Source organism: Liolophura sinensis, chromosome 7 (assembly GCF_032854445.1).
Source record: "Liolophura sinensis isolate JHLJ2023 chromosome 7, CUHK_Ljap_v2, whole genome shotgun sequence".
NCBI classification, from domain to species: Eukaryota; Metazoa; Mollusca; class Polyplacophora; order Chitonida; family Chitonidae; genus Liolophura; species Liolophura sinensis.
In genome coordinates this window covers 29,170,221-29,191,747 of record NC_088301.1, presented here as the reverse complement: position 1 = coordinate 29,191,747, position 21,527 = coordinate 29,170,221, and the positions used below count along the sequence as shown (strand labels likewise).

Sequence of the window (21,527 nt, the reverse complement as noted above, 5' to 3'; positions counted from 1 at the left end):
GTACGAGTCAAAGAGCGATTGGAACATAAAACCCAGCATCACTCAGAGTATTTCTGATCCAGCCGGCCAGTCACGACCTTGACTTTTGCGCTGAAAGTCACACATTGTCTTCGTTAACAGACCGAAAGAGACATGTCGTTTGCATCGAAGACTGTCCCTACTAGGCCGTTTGATGGCCAAAAACCAGGGACAAGCGGTCTTCGGAAGGCAGTACCTGTCTTCCAGCAAACGCATTACACTGAGAACTTTGTACAGTGCACGCTGTCAGCTGGTCTAGGAGACAAAATCGTAGGAAGCACTTTAGTGGTTGGAGGAGATGGAAGATTTTACGGGACTGAAACCACTTCTCTGATTATCAAGATTTGTGCTGCAAATGGGGTAAACATTAGCCACCAAACTCGTTTCACCGATATATCTATATATATACATATAATTATACTTTCAGAAGCTAAAAGAAGCAAGTGCATGTAGTGTGTAAATTGTTGCCTGCTGGCGAAAGGTTTACCTTAACTAAGTGAATGTAACAAGGATTAGCCGATATTTGATAAGCTGAATCAGCATTTGAAATATCCTGTGTGTTCTGTCGCAAACTGATGCAGTTAAAAGAAAAAGAAAAAAAAGCACTATAGGCCAAATGGCTGAAGTATGCCACATATGGTTTCTAAAGCGTACTAATGCAGCTGAAAGACGAGATTTTACGGTACTTGCTAGACTGAATGCACATCTGTCGGGTCTGTCGGCTTAATGGCAACGTTAGCAGGTGCCATATTATTGCGCCTTTTAGCCATGATAGTTTGCCCCCAAATAAAATTATATCATCTTAACCTGCATAAATTTGCAAGATTCTTGAAGTGGTGACTTGACTTATTGCATGTAATACTCCCATTTACACTCCTCCTCGCTTAAATGCTCACCTCTGCCAGGCTTTGTGGACAAGGGGTGATAGCCCAAATATCAGACCCATGTACCAGCATTTATGGGGCCTTTACAGGCGACCCATATCAGCCCATAGTCATTCTGCACCTGGGATCAATATGGGCCTGATTTAGGGTTAAGACATGGACCCATGTAGGAACAACATCAGCCGTATATTGGCCCCTTACATGTATATAGGGCCAAGATGGATCAGATCTTCAGCAGTGGACCGTGTGGGATCTACAATGGCCATACATGGGCGCCTTATAATGTGGTATATTGTATATGGGACCAATGTGGGTATTATGAGAGTATCGAGATGGGGACCATGTGGGTTCTGTATTGATCATATTTTGAAGTAGTTTTACTGGGCCCAATACGGGCCAGAGGGAACTATCCCATGTGGGGCCATCTATCAGTGGCCAGGATTTCCTGCCCAGGCCCAGATGTCAGTATATCAGTGAAAAGTACATTCGTACCAAATATTTATACATGTATTACCTACACCTAAGTAATTATCATTTTGTCCTTCACATTAGCAAATTTTTGTAAAAATGATATTCACTATTTGCTGTTATCCACATATATTCACATCTCTGCACAAGTAGGCCAGTGTATACCTGGATAGTACCTATTTTTGACTGTGGTGTAAAGAAAACATGTACGTTACACATAGATGGAGACAATTCTAATAACTCTTGGAAATATACTGATCGCTCGGTAACATGCGATGTGAACAAACTAACCACGGAGCCTCTTGTTTAGTAAAGGAATATAGGCATATCATTCATTTCACATATGTCACATCATTATCAGTTTTTGAAGTATTTTCTGGTAAATAATCAAGATTGTGCAGTATGTCACATATACCACACGACATATGGCATTGTCGTATTAAACTCAGAAAATTATGGATTAATATTGTGTTAGTAAAAGAATTGCTGAAGTTACCACTTTGTAAATTAATATGAACAATGCTTGTATAATGGGTTTTTTTTTGCAACGTTTGAAGAGAGCTCAATGAAGTTACCAGTATATAATACATGCATAGCACAATAAATGTCATACGGTTATGTTAAAGCTACATATGATGTAAACTATATACCACAAACATGAGAATTTAAAAACTAAAATACAGTTTCATTATTTTCACCATATTTTCACTAATTGAAAGGAAAGGAATCTCTCTTGATATACGTTGTATTTAATATAATTAAATCATGAACAAAATGTTGCTTTCTAGAACACCAGGTTAGTTCTGCTTACAACACTCTTGATGTTTTCTGGAAAATACACATTTCAGAACTAAAATTATTTTCAGTACAGGTACATGTTCCATTAAATACTGCCTTGAAAAGTACAAGTGCAAAGTTAATTATTACCTCAGAAAAAGGTAAACATTTTCTATAATTTTGTGAAAGTGGAAGGAAAATAGAATCTAATCTTTTGAAGGGTTTATATAACGATAATGGTTGAATTTCCTGTAGTCCACTAACACGTGATAAATTTGGTTTTTGTCACATACCTGTACACTATATATGAACTTACATGTAGAAACATATATACACTGTGGCTCTGTTTGCTAAATACATGTATTTATATGTATGTTCTGAAATTCCAAAGTAATTGTCAGAGAAGAATATTTTAAGCCTTTGAAAATATGCTATTTAAAGCTGCATGTCATTATGTATATTGCACATATTTAATGGCATTAAAGGTTGATGAAAGTAAACTGACTGATACTTAATGTAACCTCAATTTTTTATCCATTTGTATCAAGAACATATGTCTACCAACAATCTTGTAGCATGTGGCCCAAATGATATGTCCAAATACTAGAGGGCCAGCCTTAATCCATAGTTCAGAGGTCATGTTGTACAGCCACAAATAGTGATGTGGACATCACATGTGGAAGCAGATACAGATGTGTGACTTTGTCCATTCTATACCTATCAAAGGCTTTACCATGAACATGAAAACCGCTGTAATTGTTCCATTTTTCTTGTTCACTTGCTGAAAGGTTTCACCGAATGGTATGGCTTTTTCTCAAGATTTTCAGCGTACGATAGGAAAATGATTGAGTATAAGGTAAAAGAAAAAAATTTCCATGCATGCAGAAGCAATTTTGAAAATTTGAAAGAAACTTGTTTAAACAAAAGTACAAATTCGAATGCCAGCTTATAAATTGATTCATTAAAATAATAGATACTTACCCACACATTGAAGTATATGTATATGGTAGTACATGGTAGCCTTGTAGAATACAGACACTAAAGATAAGCCTAGGTGGAATAAAGATCTTGGGGTGCTGCTGTCTGATGAAATAAACAGGATGTAAATAATGTCTAGGTAGACGGCCAAAAATCCAAACCACCAGAATCTTTGGTCATGTGATACTCTGGTTGCCATAAACTGACATTAAAGCGAGAAGGAGAAGACTAAAATTTGTGATCATACTGTACCCAAATGCCAGCTAACAGCTGAGGTTTAGCAGTCCATGATCACAGCACATGCAGACACCCAATTGTATGGTGAAGTTCACATTGAGGTGACAAGATACATATATCTATGTGTACTATCTTAATTACATCAATATATATATATATATATATATATATATATATATATATATATATATATATATATTCCTTGAAAATAACATGAAGTTTGAAACTGCAGTTGGAATGTAACAGAATGTAGAAAGTTAAGAAGGCATTTTATTATTTTTTTTCCTGTGTTAATTCTCCTCACCAGGGGATCTTTATTTCTTCAATATGTTGCTTTCCCGGGTGCAGAAAGTATTTCAAAGTCCTGGACAAATATAACTATTTACCAACTGAATATTAATTAATTACTACACATTAGTCAGATAGAAATAACCTACTAACGCATGCATCCTTCCTGTCACACTTCATTGTTCCCATCAGCATCTACCAGCTGCCTTTAGGCCCTGAATGCTCCGCTACCCTGTAAATTGTGACATAGACAAGTTTTCAGCCTTTCAAAGTTAATCCGAGACATGAGGTCTAACAGAATATGGAGCTGAAAACCGACTAAAAACTTACAATATTAGAGGTCGTTTGCACAGAGTTTAGAAGTTGTGATTCAAAGTGTAACCTTGGGGCAATTACAAAAATCACGACTCCATATTTTATGTATTGAGCGGAAGTACTGCATTCATGTTTCTCCAATAATTGATTTATTTGATTGGTGTTTTACGCCGTACTCAAGAATATTTCACTTATATGAGATCCCCTTGTTCGGGCACTCGTGCTACTTCCTTAAATCATGTTAACGTGGCAGTATTTGTGTATACCTCAAGCTACCAACAGAATATTGTTATTTCTGCAATATTTAACACCTAAATGCACCCAAGAACATAATTTAGAAGATTAACCTAATCTTGTTTAACTATGCATGTTAAAACTGTTAGATTGACCCTGCTACCATGCCTCAAAGGGAGAGCGCCATTCATATCTGTTTCTGACAGTAACATGCCAAATGTACCCTGGTTTCCTCCTTCTGTGAAATTGACTGGTATCGTATAAGTGGAATTTCTGGTATTAAACAACAGTAAGATGAATAAAGATATAAAAAATGAATAAAAGAAATGAAGAAACAGGAATTGAGTTATGATCATTTAGTTGCTCTATTGTTTGTTTTATCTATGTATACATGTATATTTATGTGAATCATATCTGGAAATTCATATTTGACATAAAGATGTTCTTTGAAAGGTAAAAAGGTGAAGTGAAACTGGTAGCATTATAAGATTTAGCAGGCAGGCTGTACTCACTTCAGTGACTTTCAGTAAATCCTCGAAGCCTTTGTCATGTTTGTAAGACAGTATTGATAATATTGTTTCATCAAATTTACTTATTTTCCAGGTTGGAAAACTTTTAATCGGCCAAAATGGTATATTTTCAACTCCTGCAGTTTCGTGTGTCATCAGAAAATATCAAACAAATGGTGGAATTATACTGACAGCCAGTCACAACCCTGGAGGTCCAAATGGGGATTTTGGGATCAAGTTTAATACAGCAAATGGAGGTAATGACAAACTGTTTTTAGTAAATTGGCAAACTATTCCATGAATAAGGAAAGGTGATGTGATAGCACTTACCACTGTCTTTAGAATATACCTCTTGAAGAATAGAAGAACTCAAAAGTAGCCTGTATTGAGGGAGAGAAGGAGAGAATATTTTATATGGACATGTGACAGCTCTTCTAAAAGTCCTCCCATTATTTGGAATTGACCTTTGTGTTTTGCTGGGTTTTTTTTTTTTTTGTTTTTGTTTTTGCAATGAATGAAGTATATAGGGCTTATTGCCACCTCAGTGTTAATTGCTGAAGTTCCCTCAACCCATGGGGCCTCCGTGGCTCACTTGGTTAGTGCACTAGCGCAGCGTAATGACCCAGAAGCCTCTCACCAATGCGGTCGCTGTGAGTTCAAGTCCAGCTCATGCTAGCTTCCTCTCCGGCCGTAAGTGGAGGTCTGGCAACAACCTGCGCATTGTTGTGGGTTTCCTCTGGGCTCTGCCGGGTTTCCTCACACTATAAAGCTGGCCGTGGTCGTATAAGTGAAATATTCTTGATTACGGCGTAAAACACCAATCAAATAAATAAATAAATCCTTCAACCCATTGGCTAACACTGGAGATAGGATTCGTGCGTGTGTGTCTAACACTCATTCCAACCAGTCAGTGATGACTCTATATGCTTCTGACTGGTTTCTGACTTTTCATACATTGTCATGATCAATACTGGTTCAGGATGTGACTCTTTTTAAACTTGTAAACAGGCCCAGCTCCAGAAGGTGTGACTAGTGCAATCTACGAGGGCACCAAAACCATATCAGAGTACAAGATCTGCCCTGATTTAGAGGTGGACTTCTCCAAACTGGGCACGCAGTCCTTCACTGTGGATGGAAGACAGTTTGTTGTGGATGTCCTAGATTCTGTAACTGACTATGTAGATTACATGAAAGAAATCTTTGACTTTGAAGCCATTCGTGAACTTTTGGGTGGTGGTGATGGCCAAAGTGGCTTCCAGATCTTGCTTGATGCCATGCATGGTGGTGAGTAGCAGCAGAAAGATTCGAAATTGAAAGTTTTAACTCTTTTTTTAACTTTGGGTTTTTACTTGTACAACCAGAGTATTTAAATTAGTTAAGACTTGTTTAATTCAAATGACACTGTTTGAAAAGATTTGAAAGATTTAGATCATGATAGAATCGATGACAGGGTAAAACGCTGCACATTGAAGCTGGATTGGTTTATAGTCACACATTCCTTATTGCCAATAGTTTGCATCCTTTCATAGCTTGATATGCACTCTCAAGCAGACATTTATATATCGTGCACATACACATATAATGCATTGAGCATAGCTTCATTTGTCATGAAAGTAGCTAAGGTGGCATGTTCCCACAGGAATTGTCCAGATTAAGTTGTTGAGAAAAGCCAGTGTGATTGGAATCACCTGAATATATCAAGTCTGCAACATTCTTATATAAGAGAATGAAAACAAAATAAACTAGGAAGAGAACATTTAGCTAGCAAAGACTTAAAACTTATTCTCCCAGTTACGCATAAGTCTGCACGTTATATTAAAAGGTAGTCGGTTTATGAGTCTCTCAAATTGAGTGACAACATGGCAAAATTCATGCCTGAAGAGAGGTACCAAACATTTTTGATAACACCCCATTGGAGAAAAAGCCCCTGTTATATAAGGTACTAATATTTGTCCAGTATATGTAACATTGACTATATGGGTCCTACCATTTTTTCCCAAGGGCTGGTAATGTTCTTTTGTGGGTTGTGCCCCCTTTCCTCCACCCCAAACTTTACTGTAATCTTTTTCAGTATTCATGATTATGGCATTGAACAAAACATAAATAAAATGTACTTTAACATATTTACACAGTTCCAAGCTTCAGACTTCCACGATGCCTCAGTCAAATGTAAATGAAGTCTGATATGATAATAAATGTTATGATGTAACTTTGTCCAGGTTTTATAATATCTGTATTTATTGAAGATAATTTGTCAGTTTGTACAAAACTGCTCTTCCCCAAGGCTTTCACAAACAAAAACAAACAATACATAGAAACAGTTATACAGTGACAAAGGACAAATGTGTCTACTGCCCCCACAACTGTCCCAGCCAGCAGGTGAAACAGGATAGGGGCACAGCCCATTACCGACCCCTTCCCTCCTGGATGGAAAACCGTACGCATATGTATACAGCACAAACTGTGTGACTGGGAGATGGTCCCATTCCCATGCCCTGTTGTTGTTGTAGTGAGCCGTACTGGGAACAATTATGTTAGCACTTAGTGTAATATGAGCAGCTCTTTTCTGTAGTTTGGTAAGCTTCTTGATGTTTGCTGCAGAACTTCTACCCTAGACACTGAAGCAGGAGCCAGCGTGGGATAATATGTAGGATTTGTAGAACAATTCACAAGAGAATTTACTGAAAAGGTTCTTAGAACGTCAAAGAATACCTAAAAGCTGGGTGACTTTCTCACAGTTCCAGGATAAGTTTTCATTACTACAAACACCAAGCTTTGTATGAGCAACTATAAAGGGAAGAGTCCTCGAAATTAAAGTAGCCATCACTAGCTAGACTGGCGGTACATGAAACTATGGTTTAGAGATTAAAGATTGTTTGTCAAGAGAGTTAAAAGCATCTTATCATTTCTTTGAATTCAGAGGTGGACTTACAGACCATACTAACAGTGTCTGACGTCACTTGAAAGTTTCTCCAGGTGTAAACACAACATTAAATGTTGAAATAGATCTTTTTCCACATGAGTGAAAGATTACTAAAATATTTAATAACAATTCTTTCATTCTGGTTTTACCATCAGTATGGCCAATAAGGCCCATCGTAGAAGTCAAACATTTGAATATCTTGAGCACTTTTCAGAATGTCTAAAAAGATAAATGACTGTTTTTAGGCGTAGCTTTCACTTGTCTGTCTGATGAACCTTCCTTCGTATTTTAGCTTTTACTTCAATGCACTCTACTTTGTTACAGTAACTGGCCCTTATGTGAAAAGGATCCTGTGCACAGAGTTAGGTGCCCCTGAATCGAGCGCTGTAAACTGCACACCTCTACCAGATTTTGGTGGTCATCATCCCGACCCTAATTTGACGTATGCAGCCAGTTTGGTGGAAGAACTGAAAAAAGGGAAGCATTCATTTGGAGCAGCATTTGATGGCGATGGGGTGAGGTTTATCATGTATGTCTTAAACTTTTCTTAATTTTTAGAATTCAGCTTGCCTGTGCTCGAGTATGCTTTTCTTTGTGAAAAGTCAGCTGAAATAAATATGATTAATAGAGTTTAGAAAAATAAGAATGAGTTGGAACAGAATTTAGGTAATTAATATTTCATGTGATGGTCAAACAGCTGGTCTAGAAACAGCCATCTTATGTGAAATTTCAATAGTAGCGAAAAGCACTTTGCGTGAATCCACTATAACTTTTGCACAGAATGTGGAAAAGTTTGTCAGTGACTTGCCAAAGGCTGGGAGTTTACCCTGTTTGAGAGCACTCCAGTTTGCTCTACCCATAAAACACATCTGAGTGAAAAATTCTTGAGTATGACATTAAACAGTAGTGTAATGACTTATCACAGATTAAAGCAATAGTGTAAAAAAAGGAATTCTCTGTTGTACTTCTTTATTTACTCTTTCTCTTGTTTATCTATTCTTTGTCTTGCTTTTCTAATGTTTGTCTTGTTTTTATATATCTTTGTCTTGTTTTTCAGGACAGAAACATGATACTGGGTAAGAACGCCTTTTTTGTGACTCCCTCTGACTCATTGGCTGTGATAGCTAATAACCTTGAGTGTATCCCTTACTTCAAGAAGTCTCCCGCAAAAGGCTTTGCACGCAGTATGCCTACAGCAGGTGCGGTAGATAGGTAAGCCTCCATGATTCTGAATTTTTTTACTTCATTCTCTAGATGTATGAAATGACAATCTATGCGCAACTTTAACTCTAATCATCCATGAATTTGGACATGTAATATTGAGGGAGTTTGTTATCCCCTTGCCAGCATGCGTGAGATATAGTGTCTTTCCCATCTGTCAGTGAGTATCTGTGTGTAAGGCAAGAAGTAAGTACAACCGATGGACCCTGAAAGGAATAACACAATGACCACATTAGTTATGTTGACCACAATAGTTATGTTGACCACAATACCACTGCATTGTTATAAGTGGTTTACACACTCTACAACTTCATTCATGTTTACATCCATGCATATGTTAAAATAGATAGGATAGAGGTTTAACTTAGAGCATTCTTAATGATGTTAATGTCAGAGGATGACTATGGTACTATTACCATCCTACCTAGATCATCTTATTACAACGGTGTGTGAAAAACACAACTGAAATTACAGAAGTAATGTCAGAAAGAAAGACATTGAACAATACTTGAAAACGTACAGTAATATAACTTCAGGCTAACGTGCATATAACATATGAAATCTGATTTCCCACGTTTCCAAAGAGTGTATTAAAAGACATTTGGAACTGACTAAACTTGAGTTTGAGTTTATCTCAATAAACCAAAAATTAACACATATTCACAAAACATCTTGCCTTTACTTTGTAATAATAATTCTACAAATAAAGACAAGCACTACTTTTTATGATTGCTTAACATACTATGCACCAGTGTAATAACAAAGTTTGTGCTGGGAATGTGTTGACACTGAATGCGCACACTTAACCCTAACATAATACAGCAGCCATTTTAATGAGGCAGCACCATCAGGAAAGGATGCACAGAAATGTTGTGCAAATCGCTAATGTGTATATCCGCAGAGTTAAAATACAAATCTGGGATCGGTTGTTCAAATTGTATTAAAAGTTAAGCCAGGCTTAATTCTTAATACTAGTCGCGGCAAATTGCACTTTAGTCAAGATTAAAGTTAATACGGGACTCAACTGCTAATACACATTTGAACAACTGGACCCTGTATCTGTACAACAACTGTAATTTCAAACCTCCTACGTAACATGAAATCAACCTGCTTTTACCAATAATGAACTAGATGGCTAGCGGTAGTATGCTGACATAGGCGACTGCAGAGTAAAGTCACAAAAATTCTGTGATACATTTCATTAATGTGTCCTACCACAAATAAATCTCCTTGTCAACAAACTATCTGCATGACACTCCCTTGACTTCTGCTTGGAGCTGTACAAAGGCGAACAGAGAACATCTTATGAACTAAATCACTAAATTTACAGTAACTTTACCACACACTTGTAAACAACTTCTGAACTAAATCTGTAAACCTATTCCCTGTTATATTACACAACTCTTGTGTGATGATATTGCATAAAATTGGATCTTGACCTCCTTTTGCCACTGTGTTTTTCCCTGCATTCACCTACATGTAAATAACAAATATGGCTGCCGTCTGGTCATGTGACCAAGCACAAGTTACATGAAAAACAACAGATTTACAGTGTAATGGACAAAAACGTTGTGCTTAGCTGTTTTAAAATGTCATATGAAACAAACTGATAAAATGAAAAAATAGCATGTAACGTGTGTTTGGTTAACTTTTTCTAGTTCAGTTTTACTCTAATCCACTGCCAAATTTTGACTACATAACACACATCATTATAAATATGATAAATTATGATTATAAATATATTATTGTATACGAGAGAAATATTGTTCATTCAATAGATTTGACGTGTATGCTATTAAATATTTTAATGACCTAAATTTTCGCACATGACCAAGTTGTGCATATCTCCTGATTCTGAGAGTTCTGTTGATCTTGGAAAGGTATTTTGAGGTGAGTTTCCCAAACTGGTTACATAATAAGTACTCATGTATCACAAGAAAACAGTGGTCTATCTGGCTTGGACCTGAATCCCAGTTGTGCAGGAATACATACCACATCACATCTCAGGGCCCATTTATCCTCAAAGTTTGTGCACAGCTCACTTAACGTACAAAGAGATGTAGTGGATATAATAGATGCAGTAGATTACATTCATATTATCTTCCTAAACAAGCAGTTGAAGTTAAACTTCAACTGCAATCAATCACAATCAGTGGTTATAAAAACTGCAAAACTGATCATGTGTTAACTGTGTCTAATTTATTATGCTAATTTAGGGTTAGTTGGTGGAGTATAAATATTGATCACTCTGTTTGAATCTGCATGTGTAGAAAAGTGAAAGTTTTTTTTGGTGTAAATCCATAAAACTGACCCTCCTTGTATGAGTGAAAGAGTTTTCGAGTATGGCGTTATAAAGGTATAATCGAGTAAATAAATAAATCCTACATAAGTATTCAAACAGCTGTGAACATCTCTGTGTCTCAGGGTGGCCAAACAGAAGGGCCTTCAGTGCTACGAGGTTCCCACTGGCTGGAAATTTTTTGGTAACTTGATGGATGCCGGCCGATTGTCCATCTGTGGGGAAGAAAGCTTCGGCACTGGATCTGATCACATCAGGTGAGATGTCATTAAGGTTTAACTAGTTTTGCTTAAGATTAGGGAGAGTTTGTTGACTGGAAATCTGAGTTTGTTATTCAGACAGACATGCTCAAAGATCTGTATTCCTTATGAATTGTGACTAGTAATTAGTGATTTGCTTCATAATATATACAGGTGCATCTTTAGTCATTGACTTGTCTTTCTCAACTTTGACCATGTTCATGCACTGTCGGCAGAATACTTGATTTGCATTCATCTGTTCACGTCTTTACCACAAGAAAAAATAAATATACATCATCCATATTGCGCATTTTACTATTTAAGTTGTTTTCTCTAATAAGCATTAGTTGAAGAGGGAATACACATTAATTGAATATTTTGTCTGACTCTTTTTACAATATTATTTCCAAAACTTGGACGTGGCCAAAAGATCCCCAAGGTGAACATATGTGATGTTTAAATTTAATTAAAGCTCTGAAAAAAAAAAAAACGTGAAACTATTTTTTTTTTTAAATTTTGTTTGATTTTAGAGAGAAGGATGGAATTTGGGCTGTGCTGGCGTGGTTGTCCGTTCTAGCAGACAAAAAGCAAGGTGTGGAGGACATTCTCATGGAGCACTGGAAAAAATATGGCAGAAACTTTTTCACCAGGTATTTATTCATGAATGAATTTCTCTGATTGATATATTAATTATACCAAACTAGAATCCCCATTAACTAATGTGTGACAAAGTTAACAAAGATATTGCTTGTTAACCGTCTTTCAGACTTAAGTAGTAAAAGTTAATGCCCCTGATGATTGGGGACATGAGCCAGGGGATTCTGGAGTCTGTGCAATATATGTTTGTGAGAATTGTGGGTCATTAAAGAAAGGAAAGCGTGCCAGTACGAAGGCGGTGTGGGTTTTTATGATATCGAATAATACTGTTAGCAGCAGAGCATGATTAAGTTGAGTTGGCAGGAAGCCATATAAACCCATCCGATGAGCAGTGTTATGAGTCCTGATGGAGAAGCAGACATTGGCAGTGTCACTGTCCTGAACCGGGAAGGCCAGAGAAGCAGCAATGGATGTGTCAGAGGACAAACTAAATACAAAGACGGGTATGGACAATTTGTTGCAGAGACTAGATGGTATATTTGAGAAGGAAGTCAGAGATAGTACATATGAAGCTTACAAAACATTTGACAATGTCGGACTTTTTAATTGAATATGAGCAAAGATATGCCAAGGCACGAAAGTGTGAAATGACTCTTCCTGATGCTGTTGTAGTGTTCAAACTGTGTGATAATGCAAATTTTCAGTGATACCAAAAATAAATAAGAACACCATGGACTTAATTTAAAACAAGAGGCCGTTTATGTTACCCAACATAGGAACTATGGCAAACTCAAATCTGTTCAGAACAGTTCAAGGGACAGATCCATTAAATAAATATGGCAAAAGAACCAGGTGTGCCATATACTCAAGTGTCTCTCAATGGGCAAAAGTTTATCAAGAAAAAAAATGAGAATAGTGCACATTTAACAGAGGCTGAAACGTGGAGTGAAGATTCTAATCTGACAGTATTTACCAAAGAACAAGCCACAGAGCATGAAATATTTGTTATGGAATCTTTCTCGGCTGCAGTAATAGACACAACATGTACAAAAACTGTTTTTGGGAATAGATGGCTTGATCATTACCTGTCCGGATTAAACTTATAGGACTGTAGATCAGTATTAAAAGAGGACATTAATAGAAAATTTAAATTTGGTGACCGTAAAGTTGTGGAGTCTGGCTGATTGTTATACCAGCATGGCATGTAGAATTGAAACTGAAGTGGTAAAGCCCGATATCCCTTTGTTGCGTAGTAAATAATCTCTTAAGAGGGCAGGGGCGGTGTTAGATTTGAAAAATGACATGACAGAGATATTTGGAAAATAGGTACAGCTCCTTTTCACCTTCAGCACCAATTGTTGCTTGAGCATTCTGAAAGAGATGGGCCCACAAGTGGAAATAACAGACAATGAAGAAGTCTTGACCATCACTGACCCCATACACAGGCCCGAGAAAAGGCAGGTGCTAATTTAGCTACAAAAACAATTTGGACAGGCTTCTGGTGAAAGGTTATAGAATCTGCTTAAAAGTGCTGGGTCAAAGGACACTGAAGCTTTCGGAATCTTACACAAGATACAGTTGACAGTTATGATACATGTGTTAAACACAGAAAACCTCCACCTTGACCAGCTGTTGGATTTTCCTTTGGCTACAGTATCAGAATGATACTGTAGCTGTGGACTTGCATGAACTGGGCCTTTCATTGTGGTATTTGCACATCATTGATGGATTCACACGTTTCGGTGCAGGATGAATCATTTGGACAAAAACTTGAACAGAATTTGTGAAGCAATTTATACAGATCTGGATAAGTGTTCAAAGTCCCCAAAGACTACAGCGATAACCTAATAAGCCAAGGTAATAGTGAGCCAAGCAACATTAAGCTAAGTTGGGGAAGTACAAAGCCGTGCAGGGAAAGCCTCCGGAAAAAATAAGAACTGGTATAATGGGAGATATATTGAACCAATGTCAGTGGCTGGGGCAGAACTGTCTGTAGGTCTTCAGAAGGTTTAAGTTTTTCTAAGGGTTCGTGACACGGTGGCAGAGAGTGTCCTACTCGTGGATGAAGATGTTTTTCACAGGCTAAGGCTTCAGAATTACAAAATTTTAAGAATAATGGGGTATATATAGAGATTGTGGACAAAAGTGTGTATCTACGAAGTGGATTTGTAGTATAAAGGAAACTAGGCAAGGAGTAAAGCCTAAAGCCTGCTTAGTAGCATGTGGGTTTGAAGAAGTAGAAATTAAGGATGTGCCAAAGGACTCGCCCACTTGTGCAACCAAATCTCATTCTGTTGGTTATGGCTCAAAAACAGTGGAAGCCACAATCAATGGTTGTAAAAACTGCATTTTTGCAGGGATCAGAAATGTCAAGAGAAGTCTTTTTAAGACCACCTTCAGAAGCTGAGTAGCTGTAATTATAGAATCTCACAGGTGGATCCAGCTGTGTTTTATTGTCTAAATGTTGATGGAGATGTGGATGGTATTTTTGCGTGCCATGCTGATGATTTCAAATGGGCAGGTTCGGTAGAGTTTGAAAGGATGACAATTGGTAAAATTCATTCGACTTTTGAGGTTGGTAAAGAGGGTGACACAAGGCTGGACTCATTGGCATATGTGGGCATTCAACAGTCAAGTTTAGGAATAGGATTAGGATTACATCAGCAGCAATACATTGATGGTATTAAGCCCTTCGTTGTGGAGAAAACACGTGGTGATCCGAAAGAATCTTTTCTGACCAACAGTGAGATGGAAGCCTATCACGCCAAAGTGGGACAGCTCCTGTGGATAGCGCAACTGACCAGACCTGACGTGTTGTTTGAGGTGTCCATATTAGCCTCAGCTCAGAAGAAAGCCACCATTCACAACATTCTAGAATTAAAGCAATATTGTATATTAAAATCTGAGGAGGTGTCAGTGTTGTTTCCAAATCTAGGTGTCGAGACGCTTGTTTTCAGTGATGCATCACTTGGCAACCTTCAGGATGGGGCTACACAAGATGGACACTTTATTATTCTCTAGGGAGAGCAAGGTAGTACTGCACCACTAGCTTTTGTCGATGGAGTAGACACAGGACTATGCTTAGCGATATTGTACACAGAGTTGACTTTCGGCCATCCAGGTGAAGGTGCATTGCCGATAACCTGTCTGGTGGACAATCATTCGCTTTATGATGCCATAAAATAAACAAAAGCTGTGGCAGTGAAGAGACTTAGGTTAGAAATCAGCAATATTGAGGAGACAGATAAAGCAGTTGAAGTGGTTGCCAACTAAAGGGAGGTTGGCTGACTGTCTTACTAAGAAGTGTGCCTCACCATTCTCTTTACTGAGAACTTTAATGGAAGGGAGAATGCTCAGATGATTCTGTCCACAAACATTTGCGTCAGTTTCTTGTAGAAAAAAAAGAATTTTAGGGGAAACATATTTTTTGTTTGCTTTTACTAATGTGATTGACTGGTTAAGGTTTCAAGAGGAATGACCTGGGACTTTATGAACAAAAAACTTTTAAATTTTTGAAAGACTCTATAGAACTGTTTTATAAATGGGATTGTTTTATTATATGCCTTCTGGGAAATAGTAATTTAAATTTGGTCTTAAAAAGAAGGGAGATTGTTAAGGGTCTCTCAGACTTTAGTAGCCAGCATGTAAAACGGAAGCAAAGAGGACTTTTACAGCCCTCTGAAGCCCTTAGCATCATATTCACATTGCCATGTTATTTGACAGATATGATTATGAGAACTGTGAGTCAGCTCCAGCCAATCAAATGATGAAGAACCTGGAAGACCTCATTGCAGACCCAGCTGTGATTGGTGGAACCCATTGCCATGGTGACAAGACCTACAAAGTGACAAAGGCAGACAACTTTGAGTATACAGACCCCATTGACAAAAGTGTCACAAAGAAACAGGTAGTGTATGCATATCACAAGGGAATTCTCTTGAACAGTCAGACTTCAGTTCACTAAATATATACCACTTTATCACTTTTTCATCAGGAAGCTTATCGATTTTCAGAGACCTTGTCCTATTTTTGCCTGTCCATCCATCCATTTCCTCGTAAGAAAAAACAAAACAAAAAAAACTATTGAACTCATTTCCTTGTAAACAGCAGATATACAACACTTACTCTTAAGGAAGGACCCTGTTGATTTTCAGCGAACCTTTTGTATATTTCTAAATCAATAGGGTCATTCAATACTTATTTGTATTTCTTGAAATTTGCGACCAAAATTTACTAAACACTCATGACATGCACTTCTGGGGCATGTAAATGTAGATGAGCCCTACGGGCATTGGTCCGTCTGTCCATCCGTCTGTCACTTTAACAGAAGTTGAAGAGTTCTATTGATTTTCATTGACCTTGGCCTGTTGTTGCAGGACTGTTGCTAGCATTAAATACCTTTAATCATACTGAAGCAAGGATGCAGACTGAAACGTGTTTGTGTTTAATGTTTTCCATCTTCAGTGCGCTCTTATACCAGATGTACATACACCTTAGTGCACTAAAACTGCATCTGTACATGTCCTTGAAGTCTGAGTTTTTTCTAGCGCATTGCATGCGTTTTTTTTTTCCATATTGGTTCTGGATCATAGTGCAAGTGAATCTGCAAGCTTATGCATGTCAATGTTATGCGGAGGAAGCAAACGTTAAATCCTAAACAACTGTAAAACTTGTCAGTGGGAAAATAATCTGCATGCAACATGTACAAGAGATTCTCATATTTATGAATTTATCATTTGATGCACAAAAGGCTGAGGAATACAAGATGTACAAGATTGTCTTTGACAAGCCTGATTTTGATTATCCAGGGCATCCGCATAATTTTTGAAGATGACTCGCGGATTATTTTCCGACTAAGTGGCACAGGAAGCAGTGGAGCAACAATCAGGATGTATGTGGAAGGATACGAGTCCAATCCAAGCAAATACGCCCTAGACGCTCAAGTAAGTTAGCCAGTCAGCTGACCTAGTTTTCAGTGGTCTAGTTGGCCCATCTGTCAATTCAGTTATTCAGTCACTAGTCTGGTCTTCAGACAATCAATCGTAGTGATGTAAACTGGCCCTATTTTCATCAGGTTGATATTAAAAAGAAAAATTTGTCACTCAGTTTACAATAAAACGTTTTTTCCCAAGGCCGTCACGCACAAAATAATGTAAACATTATAATAAACACAACATAGTAAACAAATTACATGAACTGTCAATAGTAAACTGTCAATAGTAAACTGTCAATAGTAAAATACCTTGACTTGGTTTGATCAATTTGATTGATAGGTGTATTACCCTTTAGATGTAAAACAGGAATATTTTGCATATACCACTGCCAGTATAAGTGAACTGCAGTAAACCACCAAGTCACTGGTAAACTTCATGTAAGATATGGAGTTATGGAGGTATATATAGAAGGAGAAATCATGGAGGTATTACATACAAGGAGGAACCATGGAGGTATACATGTATATAGGAGGAGGAACCATGGAGATACATATAGAAGGAGGAACCGTGAAGGTATTACATAGGAGGAGGAACCGTGGAGGTATACATGTATATAGCAGGAGGAACCATGGAGATATATGTAGGAGGAGAAACCGTGGAGATGCATGTAGGAGGAACCATGGAGGTATATATAGAAGGAGGAACCATGGACGTATACATGTATATTGAAGGAGGAACCATGGAGGTATATATAGAAGGAGTAACCATGGACGTATACATGTATATTGAAGGAGGAACCATGGAGGTATACATGTATATAGGAGGAGGAACCATGGAGGTATACCTATTTACCTCAGCTAGCCTGACTGTCACCAATATCTCATACGATATCGACACAGCAGGACAGGGGCTTTGTTTTAACAAGGGATGAACCTGTCTGCCTTGTGACAGGTGTTCACACATGCGCTCTTGAATCAAGCAGCTTTTGACACCTGGGTTAAAAGGTACTCAGAATGCACCTAGTCGTCCGTCGTTTGCTCACAACAGAGGCCCCCTGTTCAGCCAGCGAGTAATGAATACAGAACAATGAATGACGGCACTTGCATGCCTTATAAAGACAACAACTTCTGATTTGTTACATTTTAACATCCTTGCCAAGCAAATCAAGATGCTACATGTATACATACGTACAAGCCTATCATCAATGCAAAAGGTACATGTACTTCGCTTAGTTTTTTCCAAACTCTAGTAAAGTGTTTTTTAAGTATATTTACAAACAGTTCTAATATAAAGACTTTTTCATCGATTTAATCACTTTTTCATCAATTCATTAGTTCCAGTAATGGACATGAATAAGTTTTCCAGACCTTTTTTTTTACAGTGCTTCAATACAGTGAATTGAAATGTGATGCATTGTTTCATCGTGACGACCTACAAATCATGTTCGCATTTCCGTCTGTTTCACCTTCATTTTCAACAAAATTATGGCAGTTTTTGTCCCATTTTTTGTGTATGCCTAACAATAAATTGGAGTACATATTTTGGCCTTCAACCATTTCACCTGGAAATGCTTTATACAATCGGGATAAAATTTGGGCCTATCAAGTTCCTCATGCAGAGAAAACTCAACTTCATGTCTTTAATTTGAATGTCGATTCATTAGATTTCACCATTTTTAAATAATAAGAAAACAACATGCCACCGATTATTGTCTGTCTGATTTTGTGGTGTGGGTGCATGTATGCCTTTTGTACATGCCTTTTTTGATTTTTTTTTTTTTTGATTGGTGTTTTACGTCGTACTCAAGAATATTTCACTTATACGACGACGGCCAGCATTATGGTGGGTGGAAACCGAGCACAGCCCAGGGGAAACCCACGACCATCCGCAGGTTGCTGGCAGACCTTCCCACTTACGGCCAGAGAGGAAGCCAGCATGAGCTGGACTTGAACTCACAGCGATCACATTGGTGAGGTCATTACGCTGCGCTACAGGCTAACCGACTGAGCCACGGAGGCCCCTGCCTTTTTTGGGATTAGGGTATAAGGTGCATGTGACACATGATTATACTGCCCACTATTTCACACCCTATGGGTTCTTGTATTCAGAGAAACAGCAGGAAACTGTGTGTATATTTCACATGTATATGACATATCATAACTGTGGAGGTTTAAACAAGGACGACTTTCTCGTCCCATGGGAGTTGGATTTGGCCATATTCCATTTTAATGCACCAGTGTTAATTAACCCCTTCCACAGTGGTATACTATTGAATGCTGCCCTTGCAAGTGGCTCCATAAGCAGTGGTTCACGGGTTATGTAGACAAACATTAGCAGGAAGCTAATAAACGTTCAGAAGAGGTCAGTCTTTCTTGGTGAGTTAATTTTTATAATCAGTGGGGTCTGCGCATGCGCACCTAAGTTAACCAGCAATGCTTTTCAAGAAATATAACAGTGTAGTGTTTAGAAAAATCAAACTTGTTAAGAAACCTCTTATGGGGCCCTAAATTGCTACATGTGCACATTCAGTTAAATATTTCTGTAATCTAATTTGTGTGAGCAGTACATCGTTAGTTGTGTGGAAATGTGAGTTTATGGAACTCAAACATGATTAACTCTGGAAACAGGCCCATTTATTTCAGATGGGCAATTTTCTCATTTTTCAATTATCAGTTTAAAAAAATTCAGCTCCAGGGCCAAGAATTCGTCAGCATGAGGGAAATGGCACAAACTAATGCTACTTGCAAAACATAATTTTATTGCACTATGTACGCTGGAAAATAGTGAAAAAATAAAAAATACTCCCAATAGGTCAATAAGTACTGCTGTCCTTAACACACTATATCTTTGATGCAGTGGTCCTTTAGATGTGGTTAAAATGCCTGCTTTATGGACACCCAAATATGACGTACAACATCTTTGTTGTGCACAGAATGTGGAGTTGACTCTTTTGACTCAAAATGTAAAATGCGTGTGATGGGACCCCTCACGAGGCAGTATCATACACTGAACATCAAAGGCTGCCTGGCTGCGGGAGGACTTGTTCAGAGTAGACAGGCAAAGCGGGTATATATGGCCAAGTCGCTGGGTTGACTGGGCGAGTTATTTCCCCTTCCATATATACCTTCATAAATGATTTGAGCATCCCTACCGGTGCTGTCAATCGCTAATAGGGCCGCACCGAATTACCTCCCTTGATGTCACTCTCCTATTTAAAGAGCATGTTTTAAGGAGTTAGCTGTGGTTAGGTGGGACCTCACAAGATGGCTAATGGCAAGTTTCAGAGATAAAGCGGCGTAAGCTAGTTGCAAACCTAGCTTTATGACAGATTTTAATTTTGTACACTGATATGGAAAGGCCAGGATAAACATTATCCAATGTCTTAATCCATTCGGAGGTATCGTCATGTAAAAATCCTGGCCCTAATTAATCAATTAATTACAGTAGACAACTTCGTCAAACTCTGTAAATTACATACATTCTTACTAAGTTGAAAATTTCGACTTCATTTAAGATCTCTCGACATTTCTGCCACTCTCAAAGGCTGATGTTATTTACACTCTGTTGCCAAGAAAATCGTCACTATCTTGACAAAACCTACATACTGCATGCTTTAACCGGCAAGGTCCCACTTCTCCTAGCCTTGGAGCTTGAAAACTAATCTCACGTTATGTTATTGTCCCCCTTGTGTGACAAGGGAGGTAATTCAGAGGAGGCCTATGGCCATGTTCGTGCACCCAGCCAAATGTATGGGCTTTCCTGTTCAGGTTTCCTTGATTGCACATTGCTGAACTACGGTATTTAAAACAATCTTTAAGTGTGGCACTATAATTCACATACAAATAAAATATTGAACTGACCAATGAATTTTCCACTGATCACATCATAATAAATTCCTAATTTTGTTGTTGTTGTTGACAGGTTGTGCTCAAACCTCTGGTGGAGATAGCACTACAAGTTTCGCAGCTACGAGAACTGACTGGCAGACAGGAGCCCACAGTCATCACATAATTCATAATCTCATAGATCACAGACACCGGAAACTATCACACACTTCAACAACAGCTTAATTTCCCTTCCAGATGTTTTCTTGTATCAATTTTCTTTCTTTTTTTTTCTTGTTGTTACAACGATGACTGGTCTCAAGCTGTCCCACGATCATGAACAAGAAGGAAGTCTGTGGGGAAAAAAGGATCAACAGTGCTAGAAAGAATTCCATCAATGACCGGATATTTAAATCAGTGAATTTGTTGCGAATGGATTTGTTTCCAAACTTGATTGTACTTCTATGGTTTCTAAATGTTACAGATAGTGTGACAGTTGTGAGTTCATCTGTATCAAATTTTTAATGAAACCTCTATATGTATTTGAATATTAATAAGATGTAGTAGTTCAGTTTAAAACAGTCTTAAGTAAAAAAAAATTTTTTCCTGTTTTTTTTTTTTTTTTTTTTTAATAAAGAGAAATTCAAGTTGGATGAAAATTTATTTATTACAGAAAAGAGGGATTATTAAGAGATAAATTTGAAAACAAAAGGAAAAAAATGGAAATCTAGACTAGTTTGCTCCTAATTTCAATGTGTACAACTTAAGGTTCCAGCTAGCTC

General features: G+C 37.8%; 1 protein-coding gene across 1 annotated transcript; it reads left to right on the top strand.

Moving 5' to 3' along the window:
- The first annotated feature begins 51 nt into the window (after positions 1 to 51).
- Positions 52 to 21,371, top strand: LOC135470115 (phosphoglucomutase-1-like). The gene is made up of 10 exons (XM_064748873.1): positions 52 to 378; positions 4,803 to 4,965; positions 5,717 to 5,992; positions 7,956 to 8,146; positions 8,689 to 8,843; positions 11,277 to 11,408; positions 11,921 to 12,040; positions 15,711 to 15,894; positions 16,796 to 16,930; positions 20,843 to 21,371. The coding sequence occupies exons 1-10, from the start codon at positions 133 to 135 to the stop codon at positions 20,930 to 20,932; spliced, it is 1,692 nt and encodes a 563-aa protein (XP_064604943.1). The 5' UTR covers positions 52 to 132; the 3' UTR covers positions 20,933 to 21,371.
- Positions 21,372 to 21,527: the final 156 nt, after the last annotated feature.

Coding starts and splice junctions, on each gene's coding strand:
- LOC135470115 (XM_064748873.1), top strand. CDS start 133: ATGTCGTTTGCATCGAAGACTGTCCCTACTAGGCCGTTTGATGGCCAA. Junction 8,844..11,276: donor ACAGCAGGTGCGGTAGATAG/GTAAGCCTCCAT, acceptor TCTGTGTCTCAG/GGTGGCCAAACAGAAGGGCC. Junction 15,895..16,795: donor AAAGTGTCACAAAGAAACAG/GTAGTGTATGCA, acceptor TTGATTATCCAG/GGCATCCGCATAATTTTTGA.